Here is a 21,294-nt window from a genome sequence, read left to right on the forward strand (position 1 = left end):
AGAGAAACGGCTTGTTGAAAAAGTTTTATTCATATTGTAACATGTGTATACATATACATGTGTCAATTTACTATGGCAAACACGTAACAAAGGGGATGTTATGCTGGACTACAGTCCAGGTACAGTACAGTGATGAAACTGCATGCAAAAATAACGTTTTATGTCCAGCATCAACACATTTCAACGCTGAGTTTTAACTAAGTTTGAAACGTATGTCACACAATGACAAAAGAAAATGTTTCAGTCATCAGTTAACTAACAAATTAACCTACCTGCGAAACGGCATTAAAGACTTATAAAAGATGTAAAGGGGACGAATCTTTCAAATGGTTAGGTTAAATGTACAACCAATATCAAGTCAACATGTCCACAAAACCCATATTGATACACACTTGGCCTACCTGGTGGTCCTTCACGACAACTGATAGGAAAACCTCAAATGGACTGCACAGTGTAAACATCACGTTAACATGGTTACATTTCAGCTGGCAATTGCACGAAACGAAACCATCGCAAACCACTAGAAACAATACAAGAAAACAGTCTACTCTGGAGTGTTACGAAGTTGTCTACAAGATTATAGTATTGTGTAACGCAGCGAGAATCCTCTGTTGATCAGCAGGCTGTAAGCTAGGCTATCTCTACTGCTAAAGTCAAACGCATTAGCTCATGTAGTCACAGTCGGGGTTCGAAATAAACATTTTGCAGTTCATACAAACTGTAAACTAACTAGAATGCTATATACTGATTCTGTTCAGGTCCAATTGTGCGTTAAATAACCGATTCATGTCGTTGTACAACCTACCCCATCGCTAATAAGCTATCGTTGACCAACATGGAGCCAAGAGTTACACAATCCAAGAGGCTCGTCCTCACAGTCAAGAACCCGCCCAATGCGTCCACTGCTATCGGAGTCCTTTCCACCAAGCCAGGCTAATAAGGGTCCATTTGTGTAACTGCGACTTGAACTACCCCGCCATGTTGCTGGCTGGCTTAAAACAATTGCTAGCCTATTATCCGATTCCTCATTGCACTTGGTACCAAAAGATATTTTATGCTTAGACGTCAACAAAGACTTCGATTTATTGCTCATTACAAATGACTTCTGATGGTAACATTGAACTGCTGTAAACCTAAGAATAGGTGGAATTATTTTAGGGTTGTTTCATCTAACGCACATATTACATGATGGCCCGAACGACTGCTCAGAATTGAAACTGGAAGTGCAACGACAAACTGGCTAACAGTGACTCTCACCCATGCCAAAGTTGCATTGCAAGTTACAGTAACTAACGTTACAGCAAACACCAATGTTACATGTTTCAACAAAAAAAAGACAACATATATTTGTATATACACATCGCATAATTGAAATACAGAGGAACATATCACCTATTTTTTCTGATCCGACTTACCTTGACAGTAGCTAGTAACGTTAGCAATTCAGGCGACTCGTGTTGTAAAACTAGATTAGCTTGCTAGGTGTTAGCTACTAATCTAACATTAGCCATTTGCCCCTGGGAGGGTGGCACATTTTGTTAATATATCCACACGGTCAAACTAACAACATTGCACACGATAGCGCCATAACAGTCATTAACTATATCAACTGATCAAAACTTCACATTTAGAACAGAACGCCTTTCTGAAATCAGATGTTACTGACTAGGCTAGTCGGTGATCTGGCAGGTTGGCCAGTTGGGTGCTAAGAGGCAGCCATGTAGACCGCCAACATTAGCCAGCAAGAAGGAACTCTAAAACCCACTTAAAAACTAACGTCAGCTAACGTTAACTGAATAATTGACTTTATCCTACGAACAATCGATAATTTATATTACCAGAGTTTGTTGACATATGTGTATTTAAGTACCACCGCGTTCTAACATTGTCTTCCACAACGTTTAAGTTAATTCTAAGCAGCTTTCTTGAACACTAACGTAGACAACGCTGTCTATTGTTCGCTTTAGCCAACACAACATACCATCGTATAGACAACCGATAACGTTACTCCCAACTGGCGGCCATATTTCCATGTTGAGCTGCAAGTTAATTCAACGTTAACGAGACTGCAGATCCAATTCGCCAATTCCTGAATCTATGTATCAGGTTAAACGAGATTAACCAACAAATTATATATCTCTTCAACAGATAGTTACGTGAACATGACAGAAGATGGTTTGCCTCAATCAAGAGGAATACACCTTTAGCTAGCTAGCTAACTGGCTACTTTCCCTGTTAGCACATTTAGCATTGATTAGTAATAGCTAGACATAGTAAGCTAACATTAAGCGGCAACTTGGTTTACTGGGGTTTCTGGAGATAAGTTATTCTACCTTTAGCTAGTTAATTACAATTGTTAAACGTTACATCCGAACAACACATTGACAATCAAGCCAAAAATACACCAAATTAACCAAAATGCTATGCATTGTAGCTCCCAACTGGCGCTCTTTAGATATAGTTAACACTACCTATTCTGTGGCCTTTTTCCTATATATCGTATCTTAGTTAAATATATGTCCAGTATTTGAAATATAAATGCTAATGGTGTGGAGACCCAATCAACCACCACCTCCATGCTTTTACATGTAAAAAAAACCATCGTATAACTGGTATTATCAAAATAAGGCTTTCAGGGGACTTTCCAAATATGCATACCGCTAAGACAACCTCTGATCCAGGTAGTGGTTCCACTCGAGTCCGGGGATGTGTCCATACTCCCGTAAAAACAGAAATCGTTAAAAAAAAAAAAATCAGCTGATGGTCAAATGAAAAGAGCATAGAAAAATGACAAAGATTCTGAAATTTGGAATTACACTTAAGCATATTTCATCACATATATTCGTGTATTCTTCGAAGGACTGGTTAGGCCCTGCGCGCGAGCTTCTTTTCCAAGAGTCGTAGCTGATCCAGAGCAAGACGAGCGAGACAACGCAGATTTTTTTTATTTTTGCTCAGAGGGGAAAAATATAGTTCGGCAAAAATCGGTAATGTTCGGCAGTAAGGCGGGCTTAACGAATTTCATTCCTACATCAACTCATCTTGAAAGCTATTGGTGAAGGGGAATACATTAATATATATTAATGAGGAAAGTGGCGAATCGCCTTGCACTATGTTGCATATTTAGAACGTTGCACCCTGGCTATCACCGAAGCCCCACCTCTGATGTATATAAACCAATCATATCAATGTTAATGGTAGTGTCATAGATTCCTATTATTTCTATTCGTGCAAGACAAAACGTGCATCTTCATTGGCTATACGTGAATTTTAATGCATTATTCATGTTGTCCTCTTGAATAGCCAATTAACGTTTTACTACAGAGCTTGAGAGCCCGCCTTCTGACTGTTCAGCCCCTGCCGTGATGAGTGTGTAAACCTGTAGCTCAGCGTGCAGTCTATATAAAGCGGTGTGTGAGCCTTTCAGCTTCAGATGCGCTTAGAGCGCACTGGAGAGTAGTTCAGGAAAAGGGAGGGGAATAGCAGTTAGTCAGAGTAGCTAGAATAAAGTCTTTCATAAATAGGCTCATTGTTGATCAAACAACGTGGGTCCTTTGGAGACTGCCATCGGAGGCATTCCGGTCGCCAGTGGGGACCAGGAGAGAGTCTTGGTGGCGTTTTAAGCTGTTCCTTCTTTCAAAGCGGCGTGCCGGGGGAGGACGCGTCTCTTTGAATAGACAGGATGCACGGACCGCCCTCCAGCGACAGCGCATGCCCATTGCGCCTCATCAAGAGAGTGCAATTCGGCATCATCAGTCCAGATGAGCTTGTAGGTTTTGTCTTGGGGAGGGGGGGTTCAATCTATAATCTGTTCTTCAGCATTTTGATGTTGCATACATACATATTTACGACAGTTTATTATGTTACAGTTTCATAGTCATGGATAATGGATGGTCTGCAGTAAGCATTGCTATTTAGTTAGCCTAGCTGGATATCTAGCTAGCCAGCAAGCTAACATGCTGATGGTAGCTAGTGAGCGCATGTTTGAGGAAGTTGGAGCAAAGTTTTCTACACATACCTGAACAACTACATAAATCAAATCCCATGTATGCTGGAACTAAGTTTGGTGTCTGTGTTTTCACACGATATTGCTGTTAGCCCTACAGCTAACTTAACTTTACATGCTTAGCTGTGATGCTCTTCAGTTACGGCCAATGTCAGTGCTAGAGGAGTTTTCCAAAACTTGTAGAAATAGTCCCTCAGTAATTTTCCCTTTCATCATTTAAAGCGTATTCACTGATAATAAAAAAAGCCACAATGAATATGAAGTTTCGCATGTTTTCTTCAGAGAAAGGTTTCAGTAATGGTAGATTAAATCAAAATTCAACTGCTTATAGATACATTATTATGACCGTTATTTGGCTCAAATGAAGACGTGCTCATCCCATTATCAGCGTGCTTCCGGTCATGGAATTGTTAGGGGCCACCTGTACCTCTTCAAGACGAAAAGTTTTATTTAAGTTGCATACTGGCGTTTGAAGCTGTAGCAATGAGTCCCGTATTCATCTGAGATGTTGAGGTAGTATTTTCATGGCCTACCTACTGCCATAGTTAAATTCATGTCTTCTGTCACTATTCCGGGCAGCATTGATTTCTCACTGTGTGTGTGTGTTTTATTTATTTTTAATTTTATGAAATGACATTGGTCATGACCATGGTTTATGTGTGTTGTTTTTCAGAAACGGATGTCTGTCACCGAAGGTGGCATCAAGTACTCCGAAACTACAGAGGGAGGCCGCCCAAAGCTGGGCGGTCTTATGGATCCAAGACAAGGGGTCATAGAGCGAACGGGCAGGTGTCAGACATGTGCAGGTACGGCTCCTGGATGCACAGCTTACACTGTTTACAAGACCCCTCTGGTCGAAATATGCTTTGTAGTGTATGTTTATTGCAAAGGCTAATTTTTGAACCATGCCCCCATTGACCAGGTAACATGGCGGAGTGCCCCGGTCATTTTGGCCACATTGAGTTGGCCAAGCCGGTGTTTCATGTCGGCTTCGTCAACAAAATTATGAAGATACTTCGCTGTGTCTGTTTCTTCTGCTCCAAGCTTCTAGTGGATTCTGTGAGTAATGTCTCCTCTCCTCGTATTCATGAAATATTTCACAAAAGTACAAGCTTTAAAGAAACGCTTTGAAATGCCTTGAGTGACTTCTGGGTCTGCACCTATTTACTTGAACTGAATCATACAGGCTTATGCTCATTCTCAACCACTGGGTTCCTCCAAGGAACATAGTCTGGCTCAGCCATCCCTTCACACTAGGCGACAAGCTAGCAAATGCTTTTTAGAGCAGGGATGTCCCTCTCCATCTTCAAGAATCTCTTGAAGACTCATCTTTTCTGAGAGCACCTTGTTTCCTAACACCTATAACACCCTTACACGCCTAACTCGCACTTACCCTTACCCTTCACTTCTTTACCTGGTCTCCTTGCGCTTGGTTACATTTAGTAGATTTAGTACTTAGTGCTTACTCCAAGGTGCACTCTTAATTTATTGAAGTTTGATTGACACTTCTAAGCCGCTTTGGATAAAAGCTTCTGCAAAATGAGCAAATGTAAGGTTCTAATGCTAACGTTTGAATTTTCCAGAATAACCCGAAGATCAAGGACATCCTGGGGAAGTCAAAGGGGCAACCACGGAAGCGCCTGACCCATGTCTATGACCTGTGTAAAGGCAAGAACATTTGTGAGGGTGGTGAGGAGATGGACAACAAGTTTGGAATGGAGCAGCAGGACCACGATGAAGACCTTACCAAGGAGAAGGTAATGCAGTGGCCATGATATGGCATGTCTCACTCATGGCCCCATGCAGAAAAAGGAATCTTTTGAAAGAAGCATCACATTTTTTGTTTGTTTCAGTAGTTCAAAAAAGCAGAAATGGTTAATCGGAATTTCAAATTTTAATAGTACAATCTCTTAAGGACTGATCACCGGTGACCAGTTATAGTTTTAAGCCTCAGATGTATAATCTCCACACCTGACCCGACACAGTGTTTGGAATCCTGACACACCATTTGACCTCTGCCCTTCCAGGGTCATGGAGGCTGTGGGCGTTACCAGCCCGTCATCCGTCGGACAGGCCTGGAGCTGTACGCCGAGTGGAAGCACGTGAATGAGGACTCGCAGGAGAAGAAGATCCTGCTCAACCCGGAGCGTGTGCACGAGATCTTCAAGCGCATCTCCGACGAGGAGGACGTCATCCTGGGCATGGACCCCAAGTTTGCCCGGCCCGAGTGGATGATTCTCACGGTGCTGCCCGTGCCCCCTCTTGCTGTCCGGCCCGCTGTGGTCATGCAGGGCTCTGCCCGTAATCAGGTGAGTGGTGCCTCCCCACCACCCACGTAAAGGCTCCACCAGTGGGGGATGGACTTAAGCAAATGGGTTGATTTCTGTGATGGATATGCTTCCAGCTTTTGATATTAAGAGTGTTTATTGATCATGATTGGCCGTTAGACACATTTTTGGAAATCATTGGCACTTACAACTACCTGTTTATGCTGCTATCTCGCAATTCTTCAGGATGACTTGACTCACAAGCTGGCTGACATCGTCAAGATCAACAACCAGCTGCGGAGGAACGAACAGAGTGGCGCCGCGGCCCACGTCATAGCTGAGGACGTGAAGCTACTGCAGTTCCACGTGGCCACCATGGTGGACAACGAGCTCCCTGGTCTGCCCAGAGTAAGCAGCCATCCCCACACGCACACACACTGTAGCACAGAGATGGACTGCATGTAATACTGTACAGTCCAACAATGCGGTACCTCTTTTAGCATTTTTCATTTTGCCAAAGTACTGAAATGGCATAAAATGTAGTAATCAACTAATATTTTTCTGACTATATAGTATTACACCATGCACAATTTTTTTCAAGAGCGTAGTTCATTTTTGAGAAGTGTTGTAAAATTGTGCTCTTTACTCTCTGATCATAGGCTATGCAGAAATCGGGCCGTCCCCTCAAGTCCCTTAAACAGCGTCTTAAGGGGAAAGAGGGCCGCGTCCGCGGTAACCTGATGGGTAAACGTGTGGACTTCTCGGCCCGAACGGTCATCACGCCCGACCCCAACCTGCAGATTGACCAAGTGGGTGTGCCTCGATCCATCGCGGCCAACATGACCTTCCCCGAAATCGTCACACCCTTCAACATCGACAGGTGAGAGGCCGTCATAACCCCAGCTGCACCTGTTCCTACAGTTGAAAGTCTTAACATTTAGATTTTGTTGTTTTTGATTCATCTCCATAATTGCTGTAAAAGTTTCGGTAAACTATTTTGAGAAACATACTTGATTTTGTGGTCAATGACTGGTTCCTTTAAACCCCCAGACTTCAAGAGCTCGTGAGTAGAGGGAACAGCCAGTACCCGGGAGCTAAGTACATCATCCGTGACAACGGCGACCGCATTGACCTGCGGTTCCACCCTAAACCCAGTGACCTTCACCTCCAGATTGGTTACAAGGTAATACACCGATATTCCCAGAAAGATGTTGTTTATCTAACTCAAACAAAGTTAGTTTGGAGTTGCGGTACGATGTTCTGAGCTTGGAGTTGCTTCTCTTCAGGTCGAACGACACATGTGCGATGGCGACATCATCATCTTCAACAGACAGCCTACGCTGCACAAAATGTCCATGATGGGGCATCGTGTGCGAATCCTGCCATGGTCCACCTTCCGTATGAACCTCAGGTATGCTCCCTGAAAACAGACAACAGTATGACTTAAGTGCACTCCTATTTATGATCTACAAACCCTCTAACTGAACTACATAAGCTTTTATTTGTCAACGTACACAGCTTGCATATTGTACGCAGTGCATGCAGACCATGCATGTTTTGTGGTATTTAAACCTTCTGCCCAAAGTATTTATGCTGTGATTCGTCTACGCCCATCACAGTGTGACGACTCCCTACAACGCTGACTTTGATGGGGACGAGATGAACTTGCATCTTCCCCAGTCTCTGGAGACGAAAGCAGAGATCCAGGAGCTGGCCATGGTGCCCCGTATGATCGTCACCCCCCAGTCCAACAGGCCCGTCATGGGTATTGTGCAGGACACACTCACCGCCGTGCGCAAATTCACAAAGAGAGACGTCTTCTTAGACAGGGTATGGCTAGCATTTTTTTTTTTAAACAAACCCCTAATCACAAAACAGCCATCTCTCGTTCACATCCCTGAAATAACAAAACTATTCCGATATATGGTAAAATAGTGGGGTCTAGCTATACAGAAAGACACTTGTCTTAAACAGGTCTTAAAAAAAAAATGTTGTGCTCACAGTGCATGAGATTTTTATAATCATATAAAGAAATTCATGTACGTATTACGTGATCTTTTACACAAGTAAACAGAAAATAATCCTTTGGACCAATCTCTACCCGCAGGGCGAGGTGATGAACCTGTTGATGTTCCTCTCCACGTGGGACGGCAAAGTGCCCCAGCCAGCCATCTTGAAGCCCCGACCGTTCTGGACGGGCAAGCAGATATTCAGTCTCATCATCCCCGGCCACATCAACGTCATCCGCACCCACAGCACCCACCCCGACGAGGAGGACAGCGGCCCCTACAAGCACATCTCCCCTGGGGACACCAAGGTACGCTGCCCCTGGTGCTCTCATAGATGATGGAATGTTGCTCTATAACTATTATAAGAAGGACTGTTGGGGGGGCACTGTGGTGCTTGCACGGGGACACGGGTTCGAATCCAACCCGCTGTCATTTCCCTATCCCACTCCCCACCTCTTCTCTCCATCCCATTTCCTGTCCAAACCTTCACTGTCCTATCTGAATAAAAGCAAAAAGCCCGAAAACAAATCTTAAAAAAAAAAAAAAGGACTGTTGTACATTGGAATCATATAAAAGTTCCCTAGCCCAACGGTCACTGAAAATTGAAAGCCACGTTAGATCAAGACTGAACACAAGTTTGTAAAGCGTTTTAAGCCACTGTAATTAGAAATGTTGTCTCCCCTCCTTCAGGTGGTTGTGGAGAACGGCGAGCTCATCATGGGCATCCTGTGTAAGAAGTCCCTGGGAACGTCGGCCGGCTCCCTGGTCCACATCTCCTACCTGGAGATGGGCCACGACGTCACCCGCCTCTTCTACTCCAACATCCAGACGGTGGTCAACAACTGGCTGCTCATCGAGGGTAAGGAAAGGAGGGGAGAATGTAGTGTCAGCCTGGATAGGATTTTATCATGTTTAAATGCAGATTTATATTCATTCATTCATTCATTCTCAAATTATGGAAATTTGAAATATTTCTGGTTCTGTTGGTTAAGTCACTTTGCTATTAGCATTTAGACAATACTGAAGTGAAATATCTAAGCCAGCAATATAAAGGCCTAACAACATTTGCTCCAGCCAGTCTATTGATTTCAGGCGAAATTGGGTGTTCCAATTCTTAGATCAATATTGTCTGACTTCTTCTTTTGTGATGCTAGAATTGTCATCATTGCCTTGTCCTTCAAGTCTGGTGTGACCTGTGTCTACCCTGTTGCCTCTAGGTCACTCCATCGGTATTGGTGACTCCATTGCTGATGCAAAGACTTACTTGGACATTCAGAACACCATCAAGAAGGCCAAACAGGATGTGATAGAGGTGAGCAAAAGTAAAGAATGACCAGTCACAGACTGTAGAGTAAAATGGCTCTGTTGATGGAAACAAGGAACCAAAACAGAAACTTGAAAGCAAGCACGACGAAGTACACACCACCTCCGCCTGATTTAGGTGGAGCAAGTAAATGATGTGGGACCCAGAACAGCTCAAAAACCTTTTAGGATTTATGGCCTGAATTTATGGCTATTACATTAACGAACTTTGTATTTTCAGTCCATACATTACACCGGCCAGGAACAAATAAACGAATGAGTATGTAAACAAAGCGACGAACAATTTCAGTTCCGCTTTTAAAGCGGTTCATTCCAGTAAGGCGAAATCACTGCAGGCAGGCCACGTTCCGACTTGTCTCTCCCCACCCTCCCCCCAGGTGATTGAGAAAGCCCACAACAACGAGCTGGAGCCCACCCCAGGTAACACGCTCCGACAGACCTTTGAGAACCAGGTGAACCGAATCCTGAACGACGCTCGAGACAAAACCGGTTCATCCGCCCAGAAGTCCCTGTCTGAGTACAACAACTTCAAGTCCATGGTGGTGGCCGGGTCCAAAGGGTCCAAAATTAACATCTCACAGGTATATCCAGCACGTTTATTTGAAAATCCATTCTCAGGAGAATAGCCAGTTAAACCAAGGAAAGAGGCCCAAGAGAGAGTATCATTTTAATCAGTCTCTTTGGGACTACTTATAATATTTCCAGTAAATTACGTACTCCTTTTATAAATCATATTTTTATTTAAGCTCAACTTATTTCAGATATACATTCTCTATTCTCATATATTTATCTAGACACAGGTTTCTAAGAACATGCATCATAACTGAACATCCCTGTGCAGGTTATTGCTGTGGTAGGGCAGCAGAACGTGGAGGGTAAGCGAATCCCATTCGGCTTCAAGCATCGGACACTGCCCCACTTCATCAAAGATGATTACGGCCCCGAGAGTAGAGGCTTTGTAGAGAACTCGTACCTGGCCGGCCTGACGCCCACCGAGTTCTTCTTCCACGCCATGGGAGGCAGAGAGGGTCTTATCGACACAGCTGTCAAAACAGCTGAGACTGGTACGAAGGGTGACTGCTGGGCATCTTGAGGAGTTTTGTAGTACTGTTAACACAACCTGTGATTAACACACACACACACACCCCTTTTGTTTATCTCAGGTTACATCCAGCGTCGTCTGATTAAGTCTATGGAGTCTGTGATGGTCAAATATGACGCCACGGTGCGGAACTCCATCAACCAGGTTGTGCAGCTGCGCTACGGGGAGGACGGCCTGGCCGGCGAGTGTGTGGAGTTCCAGAACCTGGCCACACTCAAGCCCTCGCACAAGGCCTTCGAAAAGAAGTGAGTCTGCAGAGAGGGGAAGTGGTGAATGACTCACAAACATGTAGTGTGTTGCAATATCATTCATTATTTATATTTGCTTTGAATTTGCTGAAGTTTGTCTGACTTTCTGTGTAATGTGCGGGTTGAAGCAAAACCTGGGTTTGTTTGCTTTAGAAATACGATTCAAAGAAAGTCGAGCATTTCTTTCCTTAAGTGAGATTAAAAGAAAGTTAGTTAGTTAAAATGTCCGTATGCAGTTGCCTGTTTCTGCATTTCAGGAGGGTTGCCTTTTAAACAAAAACAGCAACAATAGCAGGGGGAACAGGTGTTATCTTGGCGCCTTTGAACTGGAGGAGTGAGCTCTGAACCGAGCCATGACGTCACGTGACATGCGCCATTAGCCGCGGTTTGCATGGCCTCACTCACCGGCCCACCCCAACTGTAATCCGCAGGTTCAAGTTTGACTACAGCAACGAGCGAGCCCTCCGGCGCACCCTACAGGAGGACGTGGTGAAGGATGTGCTGACCAACGCGCACGTGCAGAGTGCCCTGGAGACCGAGTTTGAGAAGATGAAGGAGGACCGGGAGATTCTGCGCGCCATTTTCCCTACAGGGGACAGCAAGGTGGGACATTTGCACAGTGTGGATTACTAGTCGTCAAGATGGGACGGCTTTAAAGTGTTATGCACACTTTTTAAGTGGTGCGCACACGCGCACCATTGAGATTCTATAGCAAATCATGTGCTGGTAGTAATTGTTTTCTCCTGTAGGTGGTGCTGCCGTGCAACCTGTCCAGAATGATCTGGAACGCTCAGAAGATTTTCCGCATCAACCCGCGGACCCCCACGGACCTCAACCCACTGCGGGTGATCGAGGGTGGGTATGACTGACTTAAATCAAGTTTAACAACCAAAGAAAAACGGGCCACTTGCTTCCATTCCCAATTCAAACCTTTTTCATTGCCCTCTGTTGCATTAAGGTATAGGCCTTTATTTAAGTACGTCACATGACTTACAATCTTATGTTGCAATTTATGATATTTATTTTGTTAGTTGTTTTTAATGATCAGCATTAGCAGTGTAAAGGATTAGTCTGTGGCTGCCTTTGGTCACCTTAATGTCGCAGGGCAGTGCTTACTGCTAAATAAAGACGGGAGCCTCACGCTAGCTATATAAAGAGTGCTGATGACTTAGAGCGGTGTGGGGATCACTGGCCGCACATGATGTCCTTGAGGCCAAGGTGTGTGTGTGTGAGGCCGTAATCCACAACATGCAACACTCCACTGACTTTTACGTCGTCACAAGAGACTATAACTTCTCTGGTATGACCACTATGTTGCATCACAAAATGAAGAAGTCTTGTCTTTCACACCTAAGCAAAAATACTTTCTGGCCTGTTTCTTGTGAACAGGATTAGATGTGCTGTCCTGGTAATTCTCTGTTTGTAGCTATTGATTTAAAGGCTAAAAGTCAGTTTCCATATTGAATTGAAACTGTGCCATCCTTGAGACTGAATACAGCTTAGTCTAAATTAAGTGGGAAAACAACGTCCTTGTTCTTGCATCCACTCTTGTTGTAATACTTTTAATGACAAGAATTAATAATAATTTGAACAGTGATTTAGGAGGTGATTTTAGAAGTTCTCACAATGATGGTGATTTGTATCATTTCTTTTCCTCTGCGTATGCAGGCACACACGGTCTGAGTAAGAAGCTGGTGATTGTGAACGGCGAAGACCCCCTGAGTCGGCAGGCGCAGCAGAACGCCACGCTGCTCTTCAACATCCACCTGCGCTCCACCCTCTGCTCGCGGCGCATGACGGAGGAGTTCCGCCTCAGCACCGAAGCCTTCGACTGGCTCCTCGGAGAGATCGAAACCAAATTCAACCAGGCCATTGTGAGTGGCTCTAATCCAGATTAAGCACACATTGGTCCTCATGGGACTACTTGTGAGGCTTTGCTTTCCCGCCTGTCCGTTGGCTGGCTAGTGCAAACTCCAATGTGTTTACAATAGTTATGCTATGCTAGATGTTTTCATGTTTTCGGGGTGAAATTTTTACTAAATCGAAAAACATTTTTTTAGCAATGCACATGGCACAGAGGAAGAAAAAATAAACCTAAGAAATCTGGGAAATCCGACTAAGAAACCAGCATAGTTAATTCTATGAAAAGCCATATAGAACCCAGAATTTGCACATACAGATGTGATGTCAGACCCACTCCTTGACACGGCCCCTCTCCTTCCTTCCACTCGTAGGCACACCCGGGTGAGATGGTTGGTGCCCTGGCTGCCCAGTCTCTGGGAGAGCCTGCCACCCAGATGACCCTGAACACCTTCCATTACGCCGGCGTGTCGGCCAAGAACGTCACGCTGGGTGTGCCCCGTCTCAAGGAGCTGATCAACATCTCCAAGCGGCCCAAGACCCCCTCGCTCACCGTCTTCCTGGTGGGCCAAGCGGCGCGTGACGCAGAGAGGGCCAAGGACATCCTGTGTCGCCTGGAGCACACCACACTGCGCAAGGTACTTATCAGATCTCGCTGTTTTTTGTGTTTTATTTATTTATTTATTTATTTACACTGACATGATTAATACATTTTATTATGTACTTTATAAGTCCTAAAAGATCCAAATTGTGGTATGCAAGTTAGCTACTCGAAGGCTTCTGTTCTATCGAAGCTTCTACAGTTTTTTTTTTTTTACAAAATGCAACCACAAACTCCACAACACCTGCTTTTGAAATTCTCCTACACTTCTCTGAAACTTATGGAGGCCTGTCTAGCTGCTTTCAGATCAGTTTTAAATATACACTCTATCTTACAAACATGAAGTGCTTTTACTGCCTAAGTTAATATAGAAATGAAAACCACCGTATTCTTGTGTGCTGAAACAGATGGGAGTTGTACAATAATAATAATAATGTTAATAATGCTAATAACTATTTCCTGGTTGTGGTTTCTAGGTGACTGCCAACACGGCTATCTACTACGACCCCAACCCCCAGAACACAGTAGTGACTGAGGACCAGGAGTGGGTGAACGTCTACTATGAGATGCCCGACTTCGACGTGACCCGCATTTCGCCCTGGTTGCTCCGCATCGAGCTGGACCGCAAGCACATGACTGACCGCAAACTGACCATGGAGCAAATTGCTGAGAAGATCAACGCTGGTAAGGAACATTCCAGAGTCTGATTGTAAAGGGAAAAAAGTCGTTCAGTGTTGCTGATCAGTCCATTTTAAACCTGTGTAGTAGATCTACTTAAGCTAGTTTAAATGATTCATGTAGAATATGACTGAGTTCTAAAGGTCTGCTCAGTGTTCTCAGCATGCATGTAATGTATGAATGTAACTTTAATGTTTGCACTAAGTGTGTGCTATTACTCATTGGTCTGTGTCTGTGCCACGTTCTTCAGGGTTCGGTGACGATCTGAACTGTATCTTCAACGACGACAACGCTGAGAAGCTGGTGCTGCGAATTCGCATCATGAACAGCGACGAGAACAAGTTCCAAGAGGTGTGTAGTGACTCACACACACTCACACACACACATACATCCCCCGCCTGCTTAAGAAATAAGCTGTCTTGGTGGAGTCGTGGTTTCCATAATTTTACCTGCATTAAAATAGTGCTGACTTGTGCTGGTTTCCCTTTCAGGATGAGGAGGTGGTGGACAAGATGGACGACGATGTGTTCCTGAGGTGCATCGAGTCCAACATGCTGACAGACATGACTCTGCAGGGTATTGAGCAGATCAGCAAGGTGAGGATACTCTCACACACTTCGCCAAGAAATAATTCAGTCAAATTCTTGTTTATCTCAATCTTTTTTTAAATATTCAGTCACACATTTGGCAAATTAATATTATTATTCTCCCCAATACACACAGAGCAAAAGGCTGAATCAGTCCTAACTGACCTCTCTCTCTCGTTGCCCAGGTGTACATGCACCTTCCGCAGACTGACAATAAGAAGCGGATCATTATCACAGAGGACGGCGAGTTCAAGGCCCTGCAGGAGTGGATCCTGGAGACGGACGGCGTGGCCCTCATGCGCGTGCTGAGTGACAAGGATGTGGACCCCGTCAGGACCACCTCCAACGACATCGTGGAGATTTTCACCGTAAGGCCGTCTTTATTTTGCAGCTTTCCACTTAGGTGTTTTTTATGTGGCTTTAGTTGTTCCTTTCCATAACCTGTTTTTAATGCATACATGGGGATTAGATGTCTTTGTTTTTCCTTCTCATGATTAATTTTTATGCATTTTGTCAAGTCACGAAAAGATTAGCAACGGTGTAAATCTTCAGACTACCTCTGAATTAACCCATAATCCTTTGCCTCTACCTGTCATGTCTGCAGGTGTTGGGTATTGAGGCCGTGCGAAAGGCTCTGGAGAGGGAGTTGTACCATGTGATCTCCTTTGACGGTTCCTATGTCAACTACCGGCATCTGGCCCTGCTTTGCGACACGATGACCAGTAGGGGTCATTTAATGGCCATCACCCGTCACGGCATCAACCGGCAGGACACCGGGCCGCTCATGAAGTGCTCCTTTGAGGAAACGGTAGGAGTTACACACACTCAGTCCTGCTCCCACACATACATTTTTTCACCTTCTGTTCATTCACTCTTAAACCATACATAAAAAAAAAAAAGGTGAATTGTAGTTGCAGTGAAAACATAAAAAAATTATTTTTAGTGTGTAATCGCCTGTTCAAGAACATGGTTTCTGTGCCTGTCCACAGGTGGATGTGCTGATGGAGGCCTCGTCGCACGGCGAGTGCGACCCCATGAAGGGCGTGTCGGAGAACATCATGCTGGGCCAGTTGGCCCCTTGCGGCACCGGCTGCTTTGACCTGCTGCTGGATGCTGAGAAGTGCAAGTACGGCATGGAGATCCCCACCAACATCCCTGGCATCAGCGTTCCTGGACGTGAGTTAACAAAACAAATCTTCCCGGCACCCTCAAAAAGACTTACTTCAGGATGCACATACATAGTAGTTTTGTCCAAGTATTTCAAGTGGCACTTTAATTGCAGGACTCTTGAATTGTTACTGTTTGTATCTTGCACTGATGTGCGGCCACTGTCTGCTACATACAGAGATGCTTGAACACTGTAATCTCATCTTGGTGTGTGTAATCCAAATGTATCCTCCATTTTACAGCAACGGGCATGTTCTATGGCTCCGCCCCGAGCCCGATGAGCGCCATGTCTCCCGCTATGACCCCCTGGAACATGGGAGCAACTCCTGCATATGGTGCCTGGTCGCCCAGCGTGGGTGAGTACTTATGCGCAAGAGTGCAAAAACACAGATGGATAACTCCTAGCGTAGCTATGTCAGTTATCGGACCGTGTCAAACATTGGCCATTCTGTCAAAATGCTAAATTTAATAATGGATTAACAATCTATAACTTCAGTTTAATAATGGATTAACATGACAACGAGATCGTTTGCTGATAACACACGGCGTCCGATAATTAATACCGTTACGGTAATGTAATGTGACGCTGACCTTTTACCATTTTGCTTTTCCAGGAAGTGGAATGACCCCCGGAGCAGCAGGCTTCTCTCCCAGCGCAGCGTCCGACGCCAGTGGCTTCTCCCCGGGTTACTCCCCGGCCTGGTCCCCAACGCCTGGGTCTCCTGGATCACCGGGGCCGGCCAGCCCCTACATCCCCTCGCCAGGTCAGTAAACTTAGCACTGCAGGATTAGTGATGTTTTATACTAGGCAGGTGAGATGTTTGGCAGGTCTATAGATGGCTGAAAAGTGCCACATTATCACTGTGCTAGTTGTAGTATTAAATCGATATAGCAATATTTACACTTTCTTTAATTCTTTTTATGTTGACTTTGTTGGAAGAGGTTTCTGGTAATGCTTCAAAACGAGGTGGAAAGAATCTGATTTTGTTCTCTTCATTGTCCTGCAGGTGGCGCCATGTCCCCGAATTACTCTCCGACTTCTCCTGCCTACGAGCCTCGCTCTCCTGGTGGCTACACCCCGCAGAGCCCTGGCTATTCCCCGACATCACCCTCCTATTCCCCGACTTCTCCATCCTACTCCCCCACCAGTCCCAACTACAGCCCAACATCCCCCTCTTATTCCCCGACCTCTCCCTCCTACTCGCCAACCTCCCCGTCTTATTCGCCCACATCACCCAGCTACTCGCCCACGTCTCCATCTTATTCGCCGACTTCTCCGTCGTACTCCCCGACATCGCCCTCCTACTCGCCCACGTCGCCCAGCTACAGCCCCACGTCGCCCAGCTACAGCCCCACATCGCCCAGCTACAGCCCCACCTCCCCGTCCTACTCTCCCACGTCTCCGAGCTACTCGCCGACGTCTCCGTCTTATTCGCCGACGTCTCCGTCGTACTCCCCGACTTCACCCTCCTATTCGCCGACGTCCCCCAGCTACAGTCCAACGTCACCCAATTATACCCCAACGTCACCCAGCTACTCGCCCACCTCTCCCTCCTACAGCCCTACATCTCCCAGTTACTCCCCCACCTCTCCAAACTACACGCCGACGTCCCCAAGCTATTCCCCGACCTCGCCCTCTTACTCTCCCACCTCTCCGTCCTACTCCCCCTCCAGCCCGCGGTTCACCCCACAGTCACCTACTTACACCCCGAGCTCACCCTCCTACAGCCCAAGCTCACCTTCCTATTCCCCCACCTCCCCCAAATACACCCCCACCTCCCCCTCCTACAGTCCCAGTTCTCCGGAGTACACCCCTACGTCGCCCAAGTACTCCCCGACCTCTCCCAAATACTCCCCAACATCGCCCAAATACAGCCCTACCTCTCCGACTTACTCCCCCACCACCCCCAAGTACAGCCCAACCTCGCCAACCTACTCTCCCACGTCTCCCACCTACACCCCGACCAGCCCCAAATACTCTCCCACCTCCCCAACATACTCCCCGACCTCCCCCAAGTACTCGCCTACGTCCCCCACCTACTCGCCCACTAGCCCCAAGGGCTCCACCTACAGCCCCACCTCTCCTGGGTACAGCCCCACCTCCCCCACCTACAGCCTCACCAGCCCTGCCATCAGCCCCGACGACAGCGATGAGGAAAACTGAAGCCCATTGGAGGATGGGAGCTGAAGCGGCTTCCCCTGCCCCAGCGATTGGCCCTCAAGCCCCAGGGCAGATGACTAATGAAGGACTGCTCCTGTGGGGGAGGCAGTTGGGGTGTTGTGGAGGAGGTGATGGTGTTGGTTCAGAGAGGAGGCATAGGACCTTCGGGTCCCACACGTGAAAATGTTTGTTTTTGTTTCTTTCGTTCTTTCTTTTTTCTTTTTTTTTTTGACCTCTCTGACAACTTCAGCCTCTTCCCTTCAGTGGGGGTTACTCTGTATACTGCTATTGTATTTCATAGACTTGAACTATTGGCCAGACGATGGCTGCCTTCAAATAGACATTTGTTTTGTTTTTTGTTTGTTTTGTTTTTAAATTCTGGTGGGTGTTACCTCAGGGTAATGTAACCCCAGATTAAGAAAGGAAACAGTTTGTGTGGTAAACACATCGAAATATCTTTTCCCATCCCATCACACTTTTTCTTCCTCCCTTCTTATTTCTCTCTGAAATTCAGTGTTGGATGTAAAGGAATAGGAGAGCTCAAGTATTGCCAAAAGCCTTTGAAAAAAAGCAAACGGTGGATTGTATATTATCTGCAAAGCTTTGAAGTTTCAAACTTTTTTTTTTTTTGTCTGATTTAGAAATAACTTTAGTGAAGTAGAGAGGAGAGCACAGATCCTTTTAATAACATATTTTATTCAAAAACGTATCTCATAGATTTTTGTTTTCTTCTTTGTTCTGTAAATATTGTTGCCAGTTTTGGGTTGCCAGATCGGCCACTAAAGTTCTGATGATTTGACTTGATGTGTCCAGTTTGATGACAGAGCTCAGACTTGCAGAGAAGGAAAATTGTCTTCGTCCAAAAGTGTTCGGTCTGACATTAGAAATTAGTTCATTCACCAGTGTGGGTCGAGAATTTAATCTTGTATCTAAGAAGAGAAGGTGAGACTATACGCAACCCATACACAGCAGCCATGAATGGGAGGATTGATTGCCATTTTGTTTAGTAGTGCGTGTTTGAGAGAAGGCGTGGGACAAGCGAATTGGTGAACCATCTGAACGCCAAACCAAACACTGAAATTGGTCTGTTTTTATCCCTCTCTCCTCCTTTACCAAACTCTCGACCCCAGAGGATGCAAGCCTTATACCTGTGTAATTATCTCACCAGCACCTCCCTGTCTCTTTATTTCTGGCAAATATCGAGCCAGAACAGACAAAAAGGACAAAGTGAAAGCCAGCAACCATGTTTCCTAAACACGGAGAAAGTTTGTTTGGGTGTTAAAAGCAGAAAGCAGGAGTTCTGTTGAGTTTAAAAAAAATAAATAAATAAAAAGTTTTTCTTATAAAGAATGAGCAGTTAGAAGTCGGGGATCTCGAGATTTAGTCCGTTGGCTATGGTTTTGCATGAGAACCACCTACCAGAATTTGTTCAAATCAGGATTGTTGGTTCATTGTCTTTGGATCCCCTCTTCAGCCTACACTCTTTAGCAACAATTTAGTTAAAATTGTATAAATGGTTGAATCTTTGTTATTTTTTTTTTTAAATTTTAATTCAATATTCAGTGTATTTAAGGCAAGTTAAAATACTACTTATCTGTGTGAATAATTGAGGACATTTATGGGGTTAATTCTCCACCCCCACCCTTCCCCCTCAACTCTCTAATGCTTTATTGGATCTGTGAGGAAGAGTTGTCCAGGTGCTTTTGGGTGATGAAGGTGGAGTCATGTGGGGCATGTGATGTTTTTTTTTTTTTTTATACCGCCCATTTCCCCAACATCTTTCCAAAACAAAGCGACCATCGGGTCCAGCTAATAATTGACTAGTGCTATTATTTTTGATGCAGAACATTTCTAAGGCTATATGAATTTCTTTTAAAATTTAAAGGATAGGGCCATTTTCATTTCAACTCTTTGGTGACACTTTTTTTGGTCAGGGCTAAGCTTGTCTCCAAGAAATGGACGACTGATTATGCTGGTTTAATATTTCTTATGAAGGAGAGGGACACCTTGCCCAGAACAGCACTTTTTGTACTTTCAGGTTTGATCAAATTGACCATGATTTTTGAGGTGAAGAAATCGTAAGTGTTTTTGAGCAGAGCAGCATAGTCCTGCCATTTTAAGCGCCAACCCAATCCATCCACTCACATACCCTTGGTTCACCTACTCCCAGATTGCACCTGGCCCTCAGACAAATCAGTATTTGTTTATTTTCCTCTAACTACCAAGGTCCAGATATGTGTGGGGGGGGGGGGGGGGGGCAGAGGTTAAAGATGTGGGATGGGCGATACAATATCATAGTGCTAGAAGTGTTTCAGTGGGAGGATATTTAAGAACTTTTTTTACCATGGAAGTGGAACCAAGATGAATTCCTCACTTTGAAGGAACATGATTGGAACCACTGACTTTTTTTTCTTTTTTTTCTTACTTTCCTGTCATGGTACAACACCTATCCTGTCTGACCATCCCAAGTTTCCATTATTGGTGTTGGTGACCCTAGACTGACTGGGCCGGTCTTAAGAGGGCTGTGAGTGACCTTTAGCACAGAACCAGTAAGGTACCAACTGACGAAGGAGAGCTGCTTGAACTTCTAAGAGCATCAAGCTTCAGTTCCCAAAGCCTTAAGTTGCAAAATGTTTGGAGGAGGTCTGTCCTGAGGCGTCTCCCTGTCTGTACAGCGTGTGCGGTCGTGTTGGTCCTCACCAAGCCCGGCTTGCCTTCAGCCGCTTGGCTGTTTTGCGTGATGTCCAGTCGCTGTTGCTGTGTCTCGGCTCCCAGAGAGGATACACGGGGGTGGGGTGGGGGGGGGGTGAGTGAGTGATGAGAGTGTGTGTGTGTGTGTATGAGTGAGTGGGCACGTGTCTATGGGTGAGACAGGGTTTTTCCTGAGTTCTGAGTTTAATACTGGACAGGGTTTCTCTTTGTTTGGGAGGGGGGTGGGGTTGGAGGAGGATTTAAATTAAGAATTAAAAAAAAATTGCCACTGTATAGAAATCGATCTGATTTACTTCATTCTCTGTATCTATTTGTTGCGTTTGTTTTTGACTTGAGAAAAAAATAAAGGTTTTACTACACTTATGGTTCTGTAAATGCTGTTTTCCCCTTGGACTGTGGTAGGAGTTTGTGGAGTAAATGTCCAGCTTAAAAGTTGTGCGCCACTTACCTGTCAATCACCAAATGGTTGGCCTGCAAACACCATAGAAACTACATTCTAAATTAATTGATTAGTATTTTCACAAATGTAATTCTATAATGAATGGAAAAAAAGTGATTGATACTTGTTTAATG

The 21,294-nt window shown here is 45.0% G+C and overlaps 1 protein-coding gene across 1 annotated transcript; it reads left to right on the forward strand.

The window, feature by feature from the left end:
- Nucleotides 1-3,419: 3,419 nt before the first annotated feature.
- Nucleotides 3,420-21,080, forward strand: polr2a (RNA polymerase II subunit A). The gene is made up of 29 exons (XM_031585283.2): nt 3,420-3,769; nt 4,680-4,812; nt 4,929-5,065; nt 5,590-5,763; nt 6,034-6,315; nt 6,520-6,681; nt 6,933-7,153; nt 7,324-7,456; nt 7,560-7,684; nt 7,893-8,103; nt 8,381-8,590; nt 8,973-9,141; nt 9,500-9,594; nt 9,983-10,186; nt 10,447-10,669; nt 10,769-10,952; nt 11,387-11,558; nt 11,705-11,810; nt 12,624-12,829; nt 13,190-13,453; nt 13,893-14,100; nt 14,345-14,445; nt 14,586-14,690; nt 14,867-15,049; nt 15,286-15,489; nt 15,671-15,857; nt 16,091-16,204; nt 16,463-16,612; nt 16,856-21,080. Exons 1-29 carry the CDS (start codon nt 3,683-3,685, stop codon nt 18,010-18,012), a joined length of 5,907 nt encoding a protein of 1,968 aa, XP_031441143.1. The 5' UTR covers nt 3,420-3,682; the 3' UTR covers nt 18,013-21,080.
- The last annotated feature ends 214 nt before the right edge of the window (nt 21,081-21,294 follow it).

Source organism: Clupea harengus, chromosome 18 (assembly GCF_900700415.2).
Source record: "Clupea harengus chromosome 18, Ch_v2.0.2, whole genome shotgun sequence".
Classification (NCBI taxonomy): domain Eukaryota; kingdom Metazoa; phylum Chordata; class Actinopteri; order Clupeiformes; family Clupeidae; genus Clupea; species Clupea harengus.

Coding starts and splice junctions, on each gene's coding strand:
- polr2a (XM_031585283.2), top strand. CDS start 3,683: ATGCACGGACCGCCCTCCAGCGACAGCGCATGCCCATTGCGCCTCATC. Junction 10,953..11,386: donor CACAAGGCCTTCGAAAAGAA/GTGAGTCTGCAG, acceptor TGTAATCCGCAG/GTTCAAGTTTGACTACAGCA. Junction 13,454..13,892: donor AGCACACCACACTGCGCAAG/GTACTTATCAGA, acceptor TGTGGTTTCTAG/GTGACTGCCAACACGGCTAT.